General features: G+C 37.4%; 1 protein-coding gene across 1 annotated transcript in view; it reads right to left on the reverse strand.

The window, feature by feature from the left end:
* Positions 1-15,900, reverse strand: part of LOC139143692 (probable serine/threonine-protein kinase pats1) — a 49,978-nt gene extending 34,078 nt beyond the window's left edge. The window contains exons 1-4 of the mRNA XM_070714211.1: positions 15,607-15,900; positions 10,832-11,112; positions 7,789-7,891; positions 7,219-7,364 (exon numbers count right to left, since the gene is read on the reverse strand). Of these exons, the coding sequence (XP_070570312.1) occupies positions 7,219-7,364; positions 7,789-7,891; positions 10,832-11,035 (453 nt within the window). The 5' untranslated portion in view covers positions 11,036-11,112; positions 15,607-15,900. The remainder of the gene's footprint in view (positions 1-7,218; positions 7,365-7,788; positions 7,892-10,831; positions 11,113-15,606) is intronic.
* Between the last annotated feature and the right edge of the window lie 2,479 nt (positions 15,901-18,379).

Below are 18,379 nucleotides of genomic sequence, written 5' to 3' on the forward strand. Positions count from 1 at the left end.
TTTGGTGTTGAACAAGGCTACTTGATAAAGACCAAAAAGTCTGCTTGTACAAAGGCAAAACTAGCTTTGTCTGAGGCTCGAGTTATTAAAATGAGAGTTTACGATTGGCACCCTGTGTTCAAGATTAAGATACATGTAACATTACCATGCACTGGTCCATGTACAAATCTTTTTTATTTCAACTTCCCCAGACAAACTGTCTGCATGGGACATACAATGTTGTCGACTTTGTAGCTGGCTACAGCTGAAACTAATTAGTGTGAGCAGTTTTATTGCAGTTCACTGCAGTGGCTTCGCGCTCTAATTCTGAAAACGGTTGTAGCTTGAATTTTGTAATACCCACAGCCCTTACCCAACGTCAGATTGATATCATAACATATGCATACATATACATAGTAAAAAATACGCGCACGCATATAGCGTATTCATTCATACATGTAGAATACATACATACACTCATACACACATACATACATACATACATACATACATACATACATACATACATACATACATACATACATACATACATACATACATACATACATACATACATACATACATACATACATACATACATACATACATACATACATACATACATACATACATACATACATACATACATACATACATACATACATACATACATACATACATACATACATACATACATACATACATACATACATACATACATCGGACTTTGATACCGCTCGAAGATTTTACATCAAGCCTCGTTTTCGAGGCAGCTGCTGACGTTTACAGTATCTGACAGCGCTGCAAAATCTTATATACACAGCCTCGTTCTGATGAAGTATCGCTGTATCAGAACGAGGTTCTATATTTGAGAAATTTACTCAGCTCAGTACAGCTGCAAAAAGTTTATATATATCAGCCTCGATCTGATGATACAACTACACACAGCAAAATTTTACATACAGTCTCGTTCTGAGGGCACAGCTATAGCTGGGAAGTTTTATACACAGACTCGGTGGGTAAATTTTACATACAGACTCGTTCTGAAGAGAGCTATAGCTGAGAAGTTTTATACACAGATTCGGTGGGAAAATTTTACATACAAACTCGTTCTGAAGACACAGCACGCTGGGAAGTTTTATACACAGACTAGGTGGGAAAATTTTACATATACTAACTCGTTCTGAAGACACACCGCGCTGGGAAGTCTTATACACAGACTTGGTGGGAAATTTTACATACAGCTAGCTGGGAAGTTTTATACACAGACTCGGTTGGAAAATTTTACATACAGTCAGCTTGGAAGTTTTATACACAGACTCGGTGGGAAAATTTTACATACAGCTAGCTGGGAAGTTTTATACACAGACTCGGTCGGAAAATTTTACATACAGCCAGCTGGGAAGTTTTATACACAGACTCGGTGGGAAAATTTTACATACAGCTAGCCGGGAAGTCTTATACACAGACTCCGTTGGAAAATTTTACATACAGCCAGCTGGAAAGTTTTATACACAGACTCGGTTGGAAAATTTTACATACAGATAGCTGGGAAGTTTTATACACATATATACTTGGCGGGAACATTTTACATACAGCTAGCTGGGAAGTTTTATACACAGACTCCATGGGACACTTTTACATACAGACTCGTCTTGGATTGAGTGTAATACCTGGTGATGCTTGTGCTCAGAAAGCGTGATTGAACTCTGCCCGGTATCGTACGCGGCTAGACCCTGGCAAGACGAAAGCCAATACACGCATAGTGCTCCGGGATAGTGCTGGCGCTTGTGCTATTAAAGTGCATTTGAACTTTCCGGTTTATTTTGATCTAGTAAGGTATAGCCACAACAATGATCGTGGTATTGCTATCAGGTGAGATCACCACTGATCTGGGCTGCTTGCAGCCTAGCCCTGTGTACATGTCTGTGTTCCCCTGGGTGTGTTCCCGGCGTTATACGGCCGGGAACACACAGACCTGTACGCAGGGCTACTCGTCAACCATACAACGGCGTCAACCATACACCGATCGTTTACTGAGACCTCTGCAGTCCGTCAGCTGTGCAACGAACTTTCGCGGTCTACACAGTTACGAGAATAAAGACAAAAATTTAATACTGTCACGTGACTCCCATGCTCGGTCGGATTTCTCTATATCAAAATAAAATATATACTTTTTGGGGGGTTTGGACTTCTTCAAGTGAGAAAAAATAAAAATCTGAAAGTGTCTAAAAGGTATCTATCATCCTTAAGCTTCTTATTTATTTGTCTGATTTGAGAACAGCCGTTCCAGAATATCACCACATTACGAGTGCTTTAGAATAATTTTCATCAGCAGCCACGGAAGATACATTGTTTCAAAAGCTGACTTGTTCGGTCCGTGTCAACTTCATCGTCGATACTATCGAATTTTTGGCTTGTCTTGGCTTCATTGACGAGTAATTGCTCAATATAAATGCATGTATTTATGTATGGATATATGTATGAAAGGGGGAGTAAAGTGAGAATCCCCCGGGGTAGGGTTCGAGTTAAACTGACGTCGAAACAGAAGCGAGTGATTCGGTTCAATGTAAAAACCACAAGTTGGTTTATCACAATTCGAATCCAACAACAATAACTAGTAACACCAGAGTAGCAAGGCTTGTCCAGCCATGCTATGAAGCATCAGCAATCTATAGAGCTCTCAACTAGAAGCGCGGCAAATTCCTATCCTACCTCGTGACCATGAACGCTGGAGAAAACATCAGGAAAAGTAGCAACGTAATTTGAGCGGGAAATATACCAAAAGCCTGATTGGATAAACTAAACGTCTATGATTGGCTGAAAGTTTCTATTTCAGAATCCTGGTGTCTGTAATGAATAAATTTAAAATTACGTTCTAAACTTCTCCAATATGTATGTATGTATGTATGTATGCATGCATGTATGTATGTATGTATGTATGTATGTATGTATGTATGTATGTATGTATGTATGTATGTATGTATGTATGTATGTATGTATGTATGTATGTATGTATGTATGTATGTATGTATGTATGTATGTATGTATGTATGTATGTATGTATGCATGCATGCGTGTGTGTGTGTGCGTGTGTGTGTGTGTGCGTGCGTGTGTGTGTGCATACATGCACGTACCAGAGTAGCAAGGCTTGTCCAGCCATGCTATGAAGCATCAGTAATCGATAGAGCTCTCAACTAGAAGCGCGAATTTTATCGTCACAAAAGATATGACAAAGCTGTTGAGAATTTACAGGCCTGCAGATTTTAACAATCGGGACCTCAACCTAAACGAGAATAGGAGCGGAACTCTTGTTGACCGTCCATGACGATAAAAACATGTCCTCAAAAAAGTTGAAGTTTGAATTCCGGTGGCCCAGCTGAATTCAGCTTCCGAACATAGAACGTTCGGCACTGGGGCCATTGTCAACTAAGCTATGGAGTACGGAGTCTACGCTGACGCTGCTGTACGCCACAGCAGTACCGTACCACTCGCGTCCGTAAGCGGTCATGTCCCATGGGAGAAAGCCGAGTCTTACTGACTCGGCAAAAAAACCCGAAAAACAAAGTTTGCTGATTCCACCAGAATTCGCATAGGTGACTAGCACAGATAGGTGTGGTTGATACATAGTATGCATAGTGGCTGCCGCGTGGTGTGCGCGCATACCACACGCGGCGGCCGCTATGTATCGAACCACGCGTAACTGTGTGGCAGACGACAAAATGTAGTCATCAGAGGCAACTAATATTTTACACGTAAAAACTGATATCTTTGTGGTATTGTTTAAAAATTTAATACAACTGATTCAGAATAATGAAAACGACAAAAACTAAGGAGAAGTTTTAAACAAGAATTACCAGAGGTAAAGGCATTGATAATGATGTATATAAAGTCATCGCAGTAGGAGGTAATTTAATTGCGTCATTCGAACGTTTTTGGACTCCTTAGAATATCGTCAATCAGCACAACAACACACTTTCGGGGGATTTCGGGTCAGATACTTGATATACCAGCAGAAACTGCGTCATCGAAGATAAAATATTATCAAGAAAATGTATATCAACAAAATTATTTATGTATTTCGGACGAACATTGTAAGCTCGACATGATTTTTTGAAAGCGTCTGTTTTTCTATCTTTTTCTCTGACATAAGATTTATGAATGTTGAGATTTGAGCCTCCGTACATGCAGTCAGTTTTGTCTGTTGTTTACTTTCTTCCGTAGGTGTATATTGTACATGAGACGTCTTTTAAATTTTGTTTGTTTTATACAATTGGATATCATCCATATGTCACAAATCCATATGACAAAACGGATGTAAAGCTTTTCAATCGATTTGTATTTATTTCATTTGATTATTTTCATAAAAAATTAGAATTTTAGATTTGATTGGAAAGAATACTGTAATTATCTGCATGGTGTTTTAGCGATTTTGGATTTTCATTGCAATCAGACATCTTGACCATCTTAAATATGGGGAAAAATATAAATTAGCGGCATCTTAAATTAGCAAATTTAAACACTTAGCTAAATTAGCTAACATTGATACTAGCTAAAAAGACTTGTTTTACAGTGTTATCAGTTTGCAGTAGACTGACCAGAAGATATTGTCATTATCGATTTAATTTGATAAAACAAAACGCAAGAGAGATTTGGAATGCATTGTATTTTCAAATCGTTACACCTTGCATTTTTAAAATGATCATTCAAAGCATGGGCAGTATTGTGATCTTCTCAAGTCGAATATTGGTATTTTGGTTTATGACGGCATACAGGTAATAAATTTGGATTGGCTTTATAAAAAACAAAAACCAAGCAAAATACATATACTAGACATGGTCTTTTATACCATTTGATATAGGGAACGATACCTGTCATAACCCCGAATAATGGTGGTCCAAAGACCTTGTTGTCGTCCTGTCAAACACAAGTAAAATAGTTATTTTCAAAGCTATTTGACGACTAAAACTATAGCAAGGCCATCACTTGACGAAAGCATGCTTCTCTACTTTACGCTCTCCTTACACTAATTTACTTAACTATCAGCCACAAAGGTCAAATTATGCCAACATGAAAGCATCGCATATGTTGAGTTCAAATCTTCGACGCAACTGCGATCAGAGTGCAAAAATTCACGCTAACCCGATGGCCAGCAGTTTTCATACCAGACCAGTAACTCTTGAAAGATGTCTTGCTGTTCCTAAAGACGCGTGCCAGTAACATTCTCTATATGCATAGAAGTTTACAAGAATGTTTTGCTAAGCTAAATACCTGACAAAATTATTCAAAGATACGAGAGATTTGCAAAACGTGAAATTCGCAAATAAAAACTGAACAGACTGATCGGTACTGCATCAAAGCGAAAGACCTTACCTCATGTTTTCTCGCGAGAGTAGTGGCGCTATTCAATATGCTCCCCATTTGTTAAGCATGTGTTAGGATAGAGATCTCGTTGTGGTCATAAAAGAGTAATAGTTTAGCGTATCGACCGTGTTGCATGTGTCGAGGTAAACTGGATTTCGAGGACACTTCAACATTGCACTTTTATATGATATCGGATATTTACAGCTACTGGACAAAACAGTATCAAAATCAGAATGTTTTGGTCAGATCATAAACCCTCGACAAAAACTATAGTCAGATATATGAAATGGTGAAATCTCCGATATTGGATATTTACCCACCGTTTTAGACAAGTCTAGTATAGTTTAATTTGAGTTAGAGTCGGACTACGGAAGTTGGGCTTGGCTAGACCGCGGGGCCAAATCTGTAGGGTAGTGATCTCCCAGATATACATCGATTATTTGTCTGCGATTTGACAAGTATAACATCGTCTAATATCGAAGTTAGAGCCGAGCCGAAATCATAAAGTCAGGTCTTGGCAAAATCTGTGAGGTAGCAAATCTCTGACATATATAGGGGCCTATTGGACATTTGTCCCGAAATCGCCGAAAAACATCGATGGTTTTACATAGACCAGACGCGCCCAAGACACGAGGCGAGTCATTCTAGTGACGATATTAGGGTCCCAATTGCCGATAAATATCGAGTGAATATCTGTGATTTCACATCCGTATCGAGAGGAATGGCAAGTCATTCTAGAATTGCCTAGTATCGTTTACTATAAAGAGTCCCAAAATCGCCGATGTGTTGTATTGAATCCATTTGTGTGTGATCCGGTGTTTGTGCTGCCAAAACTTATCCATCCCTGATCGGAGTTCTTGGTGCTTATCATTTCCGTATTGCGACATATTTCAAGCCCATGTTTGTGCTCTTTTTCTCAAAGTAGAAATATTTGTTTTGAAAGGCTATTTTAGGAAACGAAAACGTTTTATGTTTTGGTGCTTAACCTTTCACTGAACTCATATGTTTTTTTTAACACTGAGATCAGTTGCCCCAACTTTTGGTTTTGATCGTCATCTTCATTTGAAGAATTAAAAAAGAATAAAAGAATTAAAAGGCACAAAAATCAGTTTGATTTTAGGATTTTAAATTGGTGTTTTTTTGATTTTTTAAATCGCATGTTCTTGGCCCCTATACTGAACGCGGGTAAAAAATCTCCACCATATTTTGATTTTACCTCATGATCGGACCAGTTGATTTCCTTCAGGGCCAGTGATTTTTCAAAATTGCTGGCCCGATTGGCCAGTAGAGATTTTGCGTGAGTTTCGCACACTGTCTGCTATAGCAACTACGTGCGAACCTGGAATTGATATTTACAAGAATGCCAGACAACTGAAGGACCGGCAATTTTCCTGCATTGAAGACTGATCATCGCCAATTTAAATAATCGATATGTTTAAGAAAGGAAAAACAAAGTGTCGGTCCCGGATATTAACGCATAATAAGGCATGGTCCCATTAGCAATTATTTTACATACGTAAGCATAGAAATTGTGCCTATTGTATTCTGATTTAAAGTTCCTTCGTACATGCATTTTAAGCTTGAGATTTTCGGACTTTTTGTCCGTTTCCTCTTGTTTAATGCGTATCACACTTTCTTTTTCCGTCCGCACGTTCATTGTATCATTAGGCAGAAAAATCGTAAAATTATGATATTTTTCTGGAGCAAAATTTAATATTCGTTACATCTAAAATTTAAAAGCTAACTATAGTGAAATTGGTAAGTTTGCATATTTAATCTACGGTCTGCTGACAAAAATTCTATGCTCAAAACATCACTTGATGAAAATTTGAATTAAAACCGAACGTCACCCATGTGTAGCATATCCAGCCTTACCTTTCGTATGAGGTCTTTCTTAGTTCCTAAAATGATAACGGGTGGTGCAGATGCCGTCTTATAACTTCCATCCATTTGCTTCAGACGAATACCCGGTCCTGGGCTTGCATGCGTGTGTATTGAATTCATCCAAAAAGTAAGAAATTCTGCAGGACATGAGTAAAGTCGAAAAATAACTAACATTTTAAGTGAGCAATCAGAATCAATCATAGTAAACACAGATTGATTTTATGAGGGAACTATCATTGCTTGGTTATGAACTCACCTATATGCAATAAGTCATTCTACACATATTGAGGATAAAGTCACACCCCAGGCTGATCATTAATATTTTGTGACGTACGAATTATACATGTCGCTGAACGTTAAAGAGCGAAAAATTAGAACAGCAGCAAGACTATCCAAACCCCCTTAAAACAGCTTCCGAAATACGTGAGTATTGCATTCTTCATTCATATAAACTAACATTTCTGGCTCGCAAGGATTACAATCTGAAAATGTCAATCTGACACAATGACCTCTAGAAGGACAATCAATGAAGTTTGAAGTGTTTCCTGTGACGTTACTGACCCTTTATTTTCCAGTTGTGAACATCATCGACAGGCAAAGTATCATCCAGAGACTTGGTTAGATCAGTTACAAGAATGTAGATAACCCGACTTGAAAGGAACACCTGTGTGTGTGTGTATGAGAGAGAGAGAGAGAGAGAGAGAGAGAGAGAGAGAGAGAGAGAGAGAGAGAGAGAGAGAGAGAGAGAGAGAGAGAGAGAGAGAGAGAGAGAGAGAGAGAGAGAGAGAGAGAGAGAGCTACATTTTAATGCGAATGTACATCTTTCAATAATTACGGTAAGTGTTCGTGATGAATTGCAGAGACTGTCAGAGTTATTATACCATTTACCTTTAATAGTAATCTTTCAAATCTGACTGAATAAGATTCTTTCAAATATTAAAAATTTGGACGTAGATATATAGTGCTTGATTTTCCTGCGGAAAGCCGCACCAAAGTAAAACAATCCCTGTTTAGTTGGCATTGTCTTCTAACAACATAATTCAAACATTATGAATATATTCATCAGTAAATATTTGACATTGGAATGGTCTGCGCATCTCACGAGATCGACAGAAACGATATGAATTTCTCGAAACACATTGAATTTGAAGTCAAATGATTTGCGGAATCTCGAAGTTGACCTGTTGTCATCAGCACCCTATGCTACGAAATACACAGGCATTCTAAGCCACGAAGAGACTAGAACGTGGACATGAACGGGACAAGTGACGAATTTGTGAAGAAACGACAGGGTTTGTGGTTTACGTCGGCATAGTGTCTAAGAATTCTTGTTAGCTTTATATTTCAATTTGTCGTATTTTAAATCACTATCATTTTTTTTATTTTATGTGTAACCGAGTCAACAGAGTTAAACGCCCAAATGGCTGTCTTTTAGCTTTATTTTTGTGATTTTACTTCCAAACTAAAACAAGTTTGTGGGAATGTACTCATTGAAGGGTGTTTATACAAGTGTAATAAACTGTTTACTTGGACTGCATGTGCAATTTTAAGCAAGATAAATAAGTAACTTTTGCCCAGCCATAAAATGGCGCTCTCATCCAAATAAAGCAAAAACACTGTAAGGCGTGCATATATGCATCGGAATTTTCACAGAAACAACACAGTAGTCCCATATAATGCATATTGCTGAATGTTTTCAACTGGGACATCATATACCTTGTTTTCTTTGTAATATTACCAGTTTTTAGAAATGGCGGAAAATCAGAATAATTATAATTTCAATTTCAATTTACTTGTCCAATTTTTCAGTAGTAAAAGACTATATCGTTTAAATTTGAAGAATTTAAAGGTAAATAGAGAAAATAGGAAAAAGATCAACAAAATCAAGAGTTACAGCTACAGGGGCTTTAACTGTCTATCATCCCGAGGACTGTTAGTGTTGAATTGACTTGAAAAGCTCAGAGGTACAATGTTACGGCTGTATCATAATGATAAAACTATGCAGTCTTTTGTAACCTTACTGTCATTATCACTCTGAAAGAATACTTACATAAGCAAATTTCAAGAAGTAATACACCCATAAACTTATGGCGTCTTAATGTCTAACGCATAAACGGACCGTTGTGAAAATCAATTCCTTTGTCGATCAAATCGAACCCTGAAGCAGCGCCACCCTGCACCTCTTGACTGAAATTGGAACAGGTCGGCCTGCCATAGTTCCTCTGCAATGTGATATGGTTGCCCGTTTTTACATACTCTATGGAAAACGTATAGATTATATACTCCCTGGGTCGAATGACGAGCATAAAATGGATGCTTCTGTCTTCTAATCTCGCTTTACTTTTTCTCATGTAAGGTTGACATCTACAATCTTATTACAGCCATAGAGGTACAGCCGAGATTACCACATTGACGAAGTCGCCTCTGCAGCTTTAGGTTATTGACGGTGGTATAGACGTTGCGATAATGTAATCTTACTTGAGTTTAAGTTTTGTTTCCTTGACGTGTTTGATTAAATTTCTCTTCTTTGCATTTTCAAAGGCACTTTGGTTAAACTGTTCGTCCCGATTTTGTTTCATGTTACTTTTAATTACCTTTTCCTTTTTTAAATGTAGTCTCATTTAGTTTTTTTTGCCATATTTTGTCTGTTAATTCTTTTGGCTTGAATGATTCTCCATCACTGTTGTTCTTCCTTCAAAAGTAATCTGCATTGCCAATTTTTATGTTACTACTGAATTATTCTGTAAAACTTTCACAAAATCAAGTAAAGTTTGTATTGACATTTTCCAATTTGTGGCAGCCCTTGGAAACCATACCTCTCTTTCGAGGCCCTTAGCAACCATTGCGTCAGCTTTTTACAGCAGCGTCACTGGCCTTCAAATTGCATTGATGGGTGTTTATTTTTCCCTCGCAAGGTGAGACAATGGCCCCATCGTTACTTACACCTTCAATTGCATGTAGGAGAACAAAATAATTATTTTGGTCGTTTAATCGTCTTGAATGTCATGGTTTTTAATCAACGCTTTTGCTGGGTATTCAACACCATTCAGGCTTAGCTTTTTGCCCACCCTTAGTGTTGAGTATATTTAGATAACTCCTACACGCCAGACTTAGGACAGAACACGATCTGCACTTAGCATATAGGTTAGGATACTGCATTTACCGAATGCTCACCACCGAGACTTCTACAATATACGACGCACTTCCGTAGCTGATTCAGTATTACATATGGGCTTCCCTCTTTCTTTATAGTACGTTTCAAGAAAATCGGTAATGGTAAGTGTCAGAGGTCGCACCCTTCAACAACCGTTGTTCTCCAGTTTTAATGCGTCAGTTTTCAAGGTCAAATATAGACCATGATTTAGTATTATTCATTGATGTCGTTACATCAGGTTGTTATTAGATATAATGACATGTTTTTATGCTACTTACTAATATGTTGTACTGCATAGCCAAATGATCACATGAGTGAAAAGGTAATATAATTATCGGCAAGCAATTCCCATTTTAGTCTGTTTTCATTAATGCACTTGCAATGAAATGCTGTGATTTTGGACAATGACAAATTTCTCCTTTAATAGAAAAGGAAAAACATGAAACTAACCTGATGGGTTATATAATATATATTTTGTCCTGCGAAATCCCACAAACTGAAGTACACATCTGATTCTTCACTTCTCCTCATCCCCTTCAATCTGTCAAAGACTTCAGATATCCGTTCCCTTCCCAGTTTTACTGTATCCAATACATTTGCTACTTCGGCATTGCTGGCCTGGGATTTTCGATAGCCATATTCCATTTTTCCCATTCCACTCACGAGGACATCTCCTAGTAACTTCTGTGTCGGCTCCACAGATTTATGGCCTTTGTAATCAGTAGTAGACTCTAAATGAAAATACAAAATTTATCTCATTTATTTTATTATACACCTTGTCTTCTTTTTAGGATTTGAATTATTTCTCCCCTACTATTCTTGTGTGAGCACTATGACATTCTCATGATGGTTTGTTATAGTTAATATATTTAAATTGCTGACAGGTGAATTTAAATGAGCAAGGATTTAATATTCAGGATATTGACCAAACCATAATTACTGCAAAGGATTTGTAACTTGCTAAATGAGTATGAACCATCGTTAAAGAGCAGATAAGAAAGTATTCATGACTGATCAAATTTTCCGCAGTTATCCCTTTGGTAATTGCAATGTTTCCCGAGGAGGGGGCATCATAACAATAACATGAGATAAACTTCTCCCACATTAGAAAGTACTCTGTATGTTGAAACCATTTTAGTTCGATCATGATTTGAAATATTGAGCTGTAAGGCTGCAACATAATTAGACATTTTTCTCACGAAAGATTCCAAGTTTACTGTCTGGACTTCATGACTTTTTTTCTGACTTTCATCCCGATTTAGCGTGACAAAAACACAATTGAAAACATTTAGGTTTGTTTCTTTCTGTAGTCACCCGATCGGACAAAGTTTATTTTGTGCACCGGTCATTATAACCGCAGATTGCGGTCGGATCCTTTGAATAACACGATTGGAACTATTTTGGGAAAATTGGATGAGAGTAATTATTAGGAAAATGTAACGAAATCGAAATTTTTACAGCCGAAATTTTACAAAATGATAGAATAGTGTAAAATTTGAAATATTGTTCTCATCTAAAAAACAACGAAAACACAATGATTATTGCATACCTCTTTCATCGGACTCATTTTTATGAAAACATGTTGATTTTTGTGTAAATGTACCGAAGAAACGAGACAAAATGCTTAAAATTTCTCTAATTGACGACTTTTGAGTCAGGGCACTTTTGAAATGCCCCTGACTTTTTCGTGAATCTAAGGCTTCATAAACATTAAGTTGAGTCAGGGCACATTTTAAATGACCCTGACTGACTTAACTGTAAATCAATCAAAAGACTTCATTTTGGTCGAGGCAAAGTGACAAACTGAGATTAGTACTAGTGTTTCAGTAATGAAGAAACTATAGACAAACTCACACATTTTCATTCAAATATGAATATTGTTCATATGTTGTGAACAATATTGCATTAGATACTATCATGCGCTGATTCTTACCCATAACATTTCAACAGCATCGTAAATTTTGAATAAAATTTTAAAGATGATAAGCAAATATGGGGTAATATTAGACAAATTTCTAAAATTCTTGAGAAATTGCGCCTATCCAATTATCCCAAATTAGTTCCAATCGTGTTGAATGTGCTTTTTGATGATTTTAAACGGTATATTGAAGTGACAGAGTAACAATTTCCCTCTTCAGCGGATAACATTTCATGAAAATCTCGTATTCATTTCAAGTAAATATGTATTTCGGCATATTAATGATAGAACTATGACGTCAGCAGCTTCGATCACTATTGCTGCTTTACTAGTAAAGGATACTATCTTACAATAAGGTTGTGAAAATTTTGAGTGTATCTTCGTTTACAATAACTTATCAAATAAAATTATTACGATGTCAATGTATAATTTGAGATTTGAAATTTCCGAATTGTCACACTCTTTTGCTCAAGTAGTAGAACGTAAAACATCACTATCAAAGGCTTTACCCAATATAGTTTCCTCCAACTAATTGTTTAAATTGTATAGATGACTACGAGCACACGTATTGACTACTTTGTCTGATAAATTGATAAATTGAAGTTGTATACTGCGGTAGTCGTAACTTCATTCTGGAGAATTCTTCACCAGGGAAAAATAATCGTCAGACAAAGTACATGTTCTCAAGTTTAAGGGCATATCAAGATTAAGATATCTTTCCGTTAAAGTTGCGTCAAAACTAAAAACTCAGTGGCCGATGTTCAAAGATCTGATATACTACGGCCGACTGTGCATGTAGCTGGTCAGTCGCGGTCGAAGAAAACACGTACGCAATCGAATCAAACATTGCACTGCTCTTTCGATTTGACTAAACATATAATCTTTGATCTATTGACAATTATTTCTAAAATCGTTTATTAAATTCGATTAGTGCACTTACTCAACGCCGACTTTTAGACGTTAATAGACCACGCCATTTTACTCAGTTCAAACTATGATTAGACGTATTATAATCAATTTTCGTAATTGAAAGACTGATTTCTCAACCTGTCGACGGACGTAATCTGTCTCGAGAGAAAAATGCCCGAATAGAAATTGAAAGAGTTGAACTAGTGAATTTTTTATCTAACCACTGTCTTAATAAACCAGTTCTTTCGTCAAAAATGAGCGCCGGAACCTCAGAGAAAGAATACTAATAGGCTAGGTTTCATGAGTTACAGTACATAAACGTTAGCCCCGGCGCTACATCAGTGCTATGTAGGGCTTCCCCATATGTCCTGGCATATCATGCAGGGACGTCGTCATAATGAGCACAGGTGTTTTCAATGCAGTGGTGCTTGGCTAGTCGAAGGCAGAAGATTATTTATATGAATTTTCTATTATTTGCTTTTCAATCGCTTGTGAACTCCGCTGTGTTCATATGTACAGCGATCACGATCGTGAGGACTTTAAACTTGAAGTTGTACAGTGTTATGCCTTATGATATCACAGATAATGTTTACTTCGTTGCGATCAGATAATCTGATTCAGATTGGTAAAACGTCACCGGCAAATTCTGAGCGGCAAATCTGGTTACGGCAGTTTCGACCTCTTTGAGTTTTTGAGTGAATCGTCGCTGGTTTTTCACTCTCATTTTTACAAAATTTCAATTAAAATAACCGTAACAATAACTCAATGTATTTAAAACATTTATGCAACGTGTACGATACATTAACTTCATCGCCGTGATGATCAGCGTGCATAGATCTGATATTGTCGCGTTGCAAAATAGTCACCATCGCAACCCTTGGACCAAAGCAAACGTCAAAACTTTGGTAAGTAAATTTTCAACTTGCCTTCTCTGTGACGTTCCGCCGCAATTTTTGCTAGCCTGTTTTTGTTATGAATAGTTCTCGGGGAACACTATTAAATTGTGCTGATGAAGTCCTTTCCTCTAATACTGTAAATGGGTGAGTCATGAGTTTGAATGTAGAATATACACAGTCAACGAAGTGGACTTTCCAACATGTGGTTAATGTCTATATATTTCTCTGTTGCATTGACCAGGGTGAAAATTGTGCTCATTTATACAAACTGTTCACTTGATTGACGACTTCAAAACAAAGAAGGAGCAATAAAAGAATAAATTGTTGTGTAAAAAAGTTTGAAGTTCTTCAACTTAGGACCTAGTTTAGAGCGGTACTTGCGTACACGTATTCCGAAACAGTTTCATCTCCTGAAATATTTTGTCATTCATAAGACTTAACAATCAGCTGGATCAAAAGTAAATGGGTCCTAAAAACATGTTTGGATATGCCAACACTTCGGTCAGATGATACCAAGGACTAGGAGAAATATCCTGTAAAAGATCTTTCACAGGATATTTCTTCTAGTCCTGGGTATCATCCGAACTAGAACTATAAGTTCTAGAAATTCTAGAACTGTTGATGAATTTATGATTTCTTTTGTTTTGCGTCATTTGTTAGCATTTACGTGTGCAATAAATTTAAGGTAGGTATTCAACTAAAGGACATTGTTTGTACCTTCGGCTACATTCTGAAAAAAGGTTAACAAGACTTCAGGAGAGTGAGCGGTTGTGGCAAAGTGTAGAAACTTGCAGGAGAGTGAATGCCATGTTTACGGTGTAGAGGTAGGGGGTTTGCTGCTTGGGTAGGGACTGCCCTTAAGGTTAGCTTTAATAGCGGTTTGTAAACCGTTAATCCCATTTGTGGCAAGTGTACCACAAAAAATATCTTGAAAGTCTGTGGTTGGCTGTTATCATAGATTGACTCATATGTGCCAAGGTTTGTCACTCTAAGTAATAGTTGTAAAATAACAATTTATCGCATTGAATCGGACTGTATTAGAGCAGATCTAGAAACAAACTGATGTGCATTTATATGTCATAGGACTCTACACATATGAAAAGTTCATCAAAATTTATTACATGTGGTTCTGAAGGTAGCATTTAGCCATGAGGTTTGTAAATTTGGTCTGCTGACTGACGGACATACATAAAAGAGACCCATAGAACGATGCTATTGGCCAAATGGTGTGCCTTTGGCACAAGGGTGGGAAGTAAAATGTTCAGCTGTTCATTGATTACTTTGCAAAATTAGCAACGTAACAGAGATTGATACGGCTATCGTTTTGAAATATGGCCTAGATTCTAAAAGGGGACCATATTGGTTGCCGTGTATACACGTACAGGAATGAAGGCTTTGTGAGAATTACATGAATGATCGTATGGACTGTATTAATTCTTGACCAGTGCTTCATAAATGCTACCACAAGATTCCCAACATGATCTCATCAGTTAAAACATTACCCTTTATTATCCATTCTGTGATATCTATACTGTAGACATCAGCTCCATCGGTGCTTAATGCTCTGTTTCATACGGTTCGTTGAAAAGACTTCTCTTCGTTGATGTCTTCCCTGCACCATATGCACCGACCAACATTACACGTCCTCGAAAAAGCTTTTTGCACGTTTCATGACTTTGAGATGCTTCTTGAAGTCGGTGAAAAAATTTCTGGTTACAAGAAATAATAATCAAGAGTACAGATGCATGAGATACCATATTGCTATGAAAATTATCATGAGGGATTTGCATGCAATGTCAGAAAAAAAACTAAAAGAGAGTGGTGTTAGGATCTGAATCAATAGAAAGTAATTTCATCAAGTTTTGCAAATGAGTTTGTAGTGGCAAAAAGCTGAGAAAAACAATTCTCGTTAAAAAATGGTTTTTAAATTTATATTTTAGGCAGGTATATGCTATAGCATATTGACGAGATAGCTTATTTAGAAGTTCTGCTTTGATTGCCGAGCTGCAATATGTATATTTGATGAATGCAAAATTCCCACAAAATCACTTCATATTAGGAAACTTTTAGAAAACAAACAATCGATATGTACTTCATTTTCGTCTCAAGGTTATGCGACCGCACGAAAAAAACAAATTCTTATTCTATGACGTCAATGTATATTGATCATCTGAATAGTACCGTGGACGAAAACGACAAATCTCCGCGCTGTGTAAAAATCCCGAGCTGTAAAAAAATTATCTCTGCGATGTGTAAAAATCTCCGCGCTGTGTAAAAACTCCGAGCTGTTGGAAATTTATCTCCGCGCTGTATGAAAATATATCGGCCCTGTCGGAAATTTTCCGCGCTGTTTAAAATCCGGCACGCTGTTTGAAATTTCTCTCAACTGTTTGAAATTTCTCCGTACTGTTTCAAATTTTTCTCTACTGTTCTTTCACTGCAGCTTAATACTTCTGGTATCAACCCTCGAGTCGTTTTCTAACGACACTCCTCATGGTCTATAAAACGAGGAACGAAAACAAATCCTTTTTACAAAATCATAGCTTTGGCGAATATGTGAAGGAGTAAGCATTCCGTCGATATCCCGACAGACAACCTAAAAATCCGGTGTGTTAATTTAAACACACTCTGCCCACATCGCTCAAACAGTTAAAAGGTTTAACGATAACGGTTTAAACACGGAAATGTGCGCTTTGTTTTTGTCTTCATTTTCTGCCGTAACCTATCTTATAAATACAAGATGCAATCTGTCATCTAATCGGTACTACAATCAACCAATTTAACTAAAAAGATTGCTGAGCAATACAAAAAACCCGTCCGGCAAGGAAAATCATAAACTGAGAAAGCTGCCATATAACTAATCAAGTTGGCGGCGTGAATTACATAAACCAATACTCTCCTCCTCAAACCAAACTGATTTAAAAGGCCGTTTGCAGCAAATATTGTCAACAGAAACCTTGGAATGCTAAAAACAGAGAAATAAGATGATGTATTTCTCAAAACAGCCCTTCATAAATGCCTTTCAAATACAGGAAAACAGGCACCAATATCGACCCAACATCTATTACATCTATATCTATATCTATAAGTCCATGAAAAATTTACACAAAAACCAAAATTTTTTTTGATAATCGATCGAAGTGCCTAAAACAAACTAATCGGTGACAGATTAGTACAGCATTTACTATTAACATAACCAGCACTAGCAACGCTTAAGATATGCCTAACATAAAAATATATAGCGTCCGGAAACTCCGGTCGATGCTGGGTCATGTTAATGATAATATGCAGCGCAGAGAATTTCCAAGAGCGCTGAGAGTTTTACACAGCGCGGAGATATTTCTTTACACAGCGCGAGATTTTCGAAGAGCGCAGAGATAAATTTTACTCAGCGCGGAGATTTCGTCGTCCACAGTAGAATAGTCATTGTATCATTGGTCAGTTGTGAAACGATAAAATATATCAAGGATCCCTCTGTTCGATGTCTATAGGTTCCATCACTAGGCGATATGCGAGTGAACACTTTCTTTTATAACTTCGTTCAGGTTGAAATATTTTCAATAATTACCAATCATTAACTACGTTACCCTGTCTTAACGGCCAGCCAAGTCAGTCAGGTTGATTTTAAGAAAAATGAAAATTGTAGGCAAGTTCGCATGCCGTCGTTTTTCTTTAACTTTAATAATCACCGTCCCTCTGTGACTTAACGGTTTCCAGATTAGTCAAGACTATCTCAAGAGCGTAAGTAGATTACGTTAATTCCACCCGGAGGAGTGTGCATGCGTCGGTCTTTTTCCACGTTACCAGTAGGAAGTATGTCTCTCGGGTATGTTGTGGCTACATTAGGTAGCCGTAGATAGTGGGGGCATGGTCCACTTAAACGAAATATCAAACATACAGTCGGGAAGGAGAGAAGAGTTGAAATTGTCAGATACAATCCAGCTTAAAACTCCAGTTTCCGATTCGTTCACAAAAGGCGTGAACTGAAAGTGTCGCAAGAACGCACTGTAATTTACGCAGAACTCTACTCATTAAACACTGGACTGAGCTTCGAACAATAGCTGATGATACATCTTGCGCACAACTGAGAGGCTGCTCATTGCAATTAACATTCACCGCCGAAAACCAAAACGTACATTCGTTTCCGATAACAAGTTACGTGACTCAATGCCAAGTATAGTCTGACATTCAAATCTGACCCCGCCCCATCAAATTAGGCCTACTGCCAAAAAATGACGTCTTTTTCTCTTAACGTTTTCTATGTTTGTCGCCGGG

The sequence above is a fragment of the Ptychodera flava genome, chromosome 11 (genome assembly GCF_041260155.1).
Source record: "Ptychodera flava strain L36383 chromosome 11, AS_Pfla_20210202, whole genome shotgun sequence".
NCBI lineage: Eukaryota > Metazoa > Hemichordata > Enteropneusta > Ptychoderidae > Ptychodera > Ptychodera flava.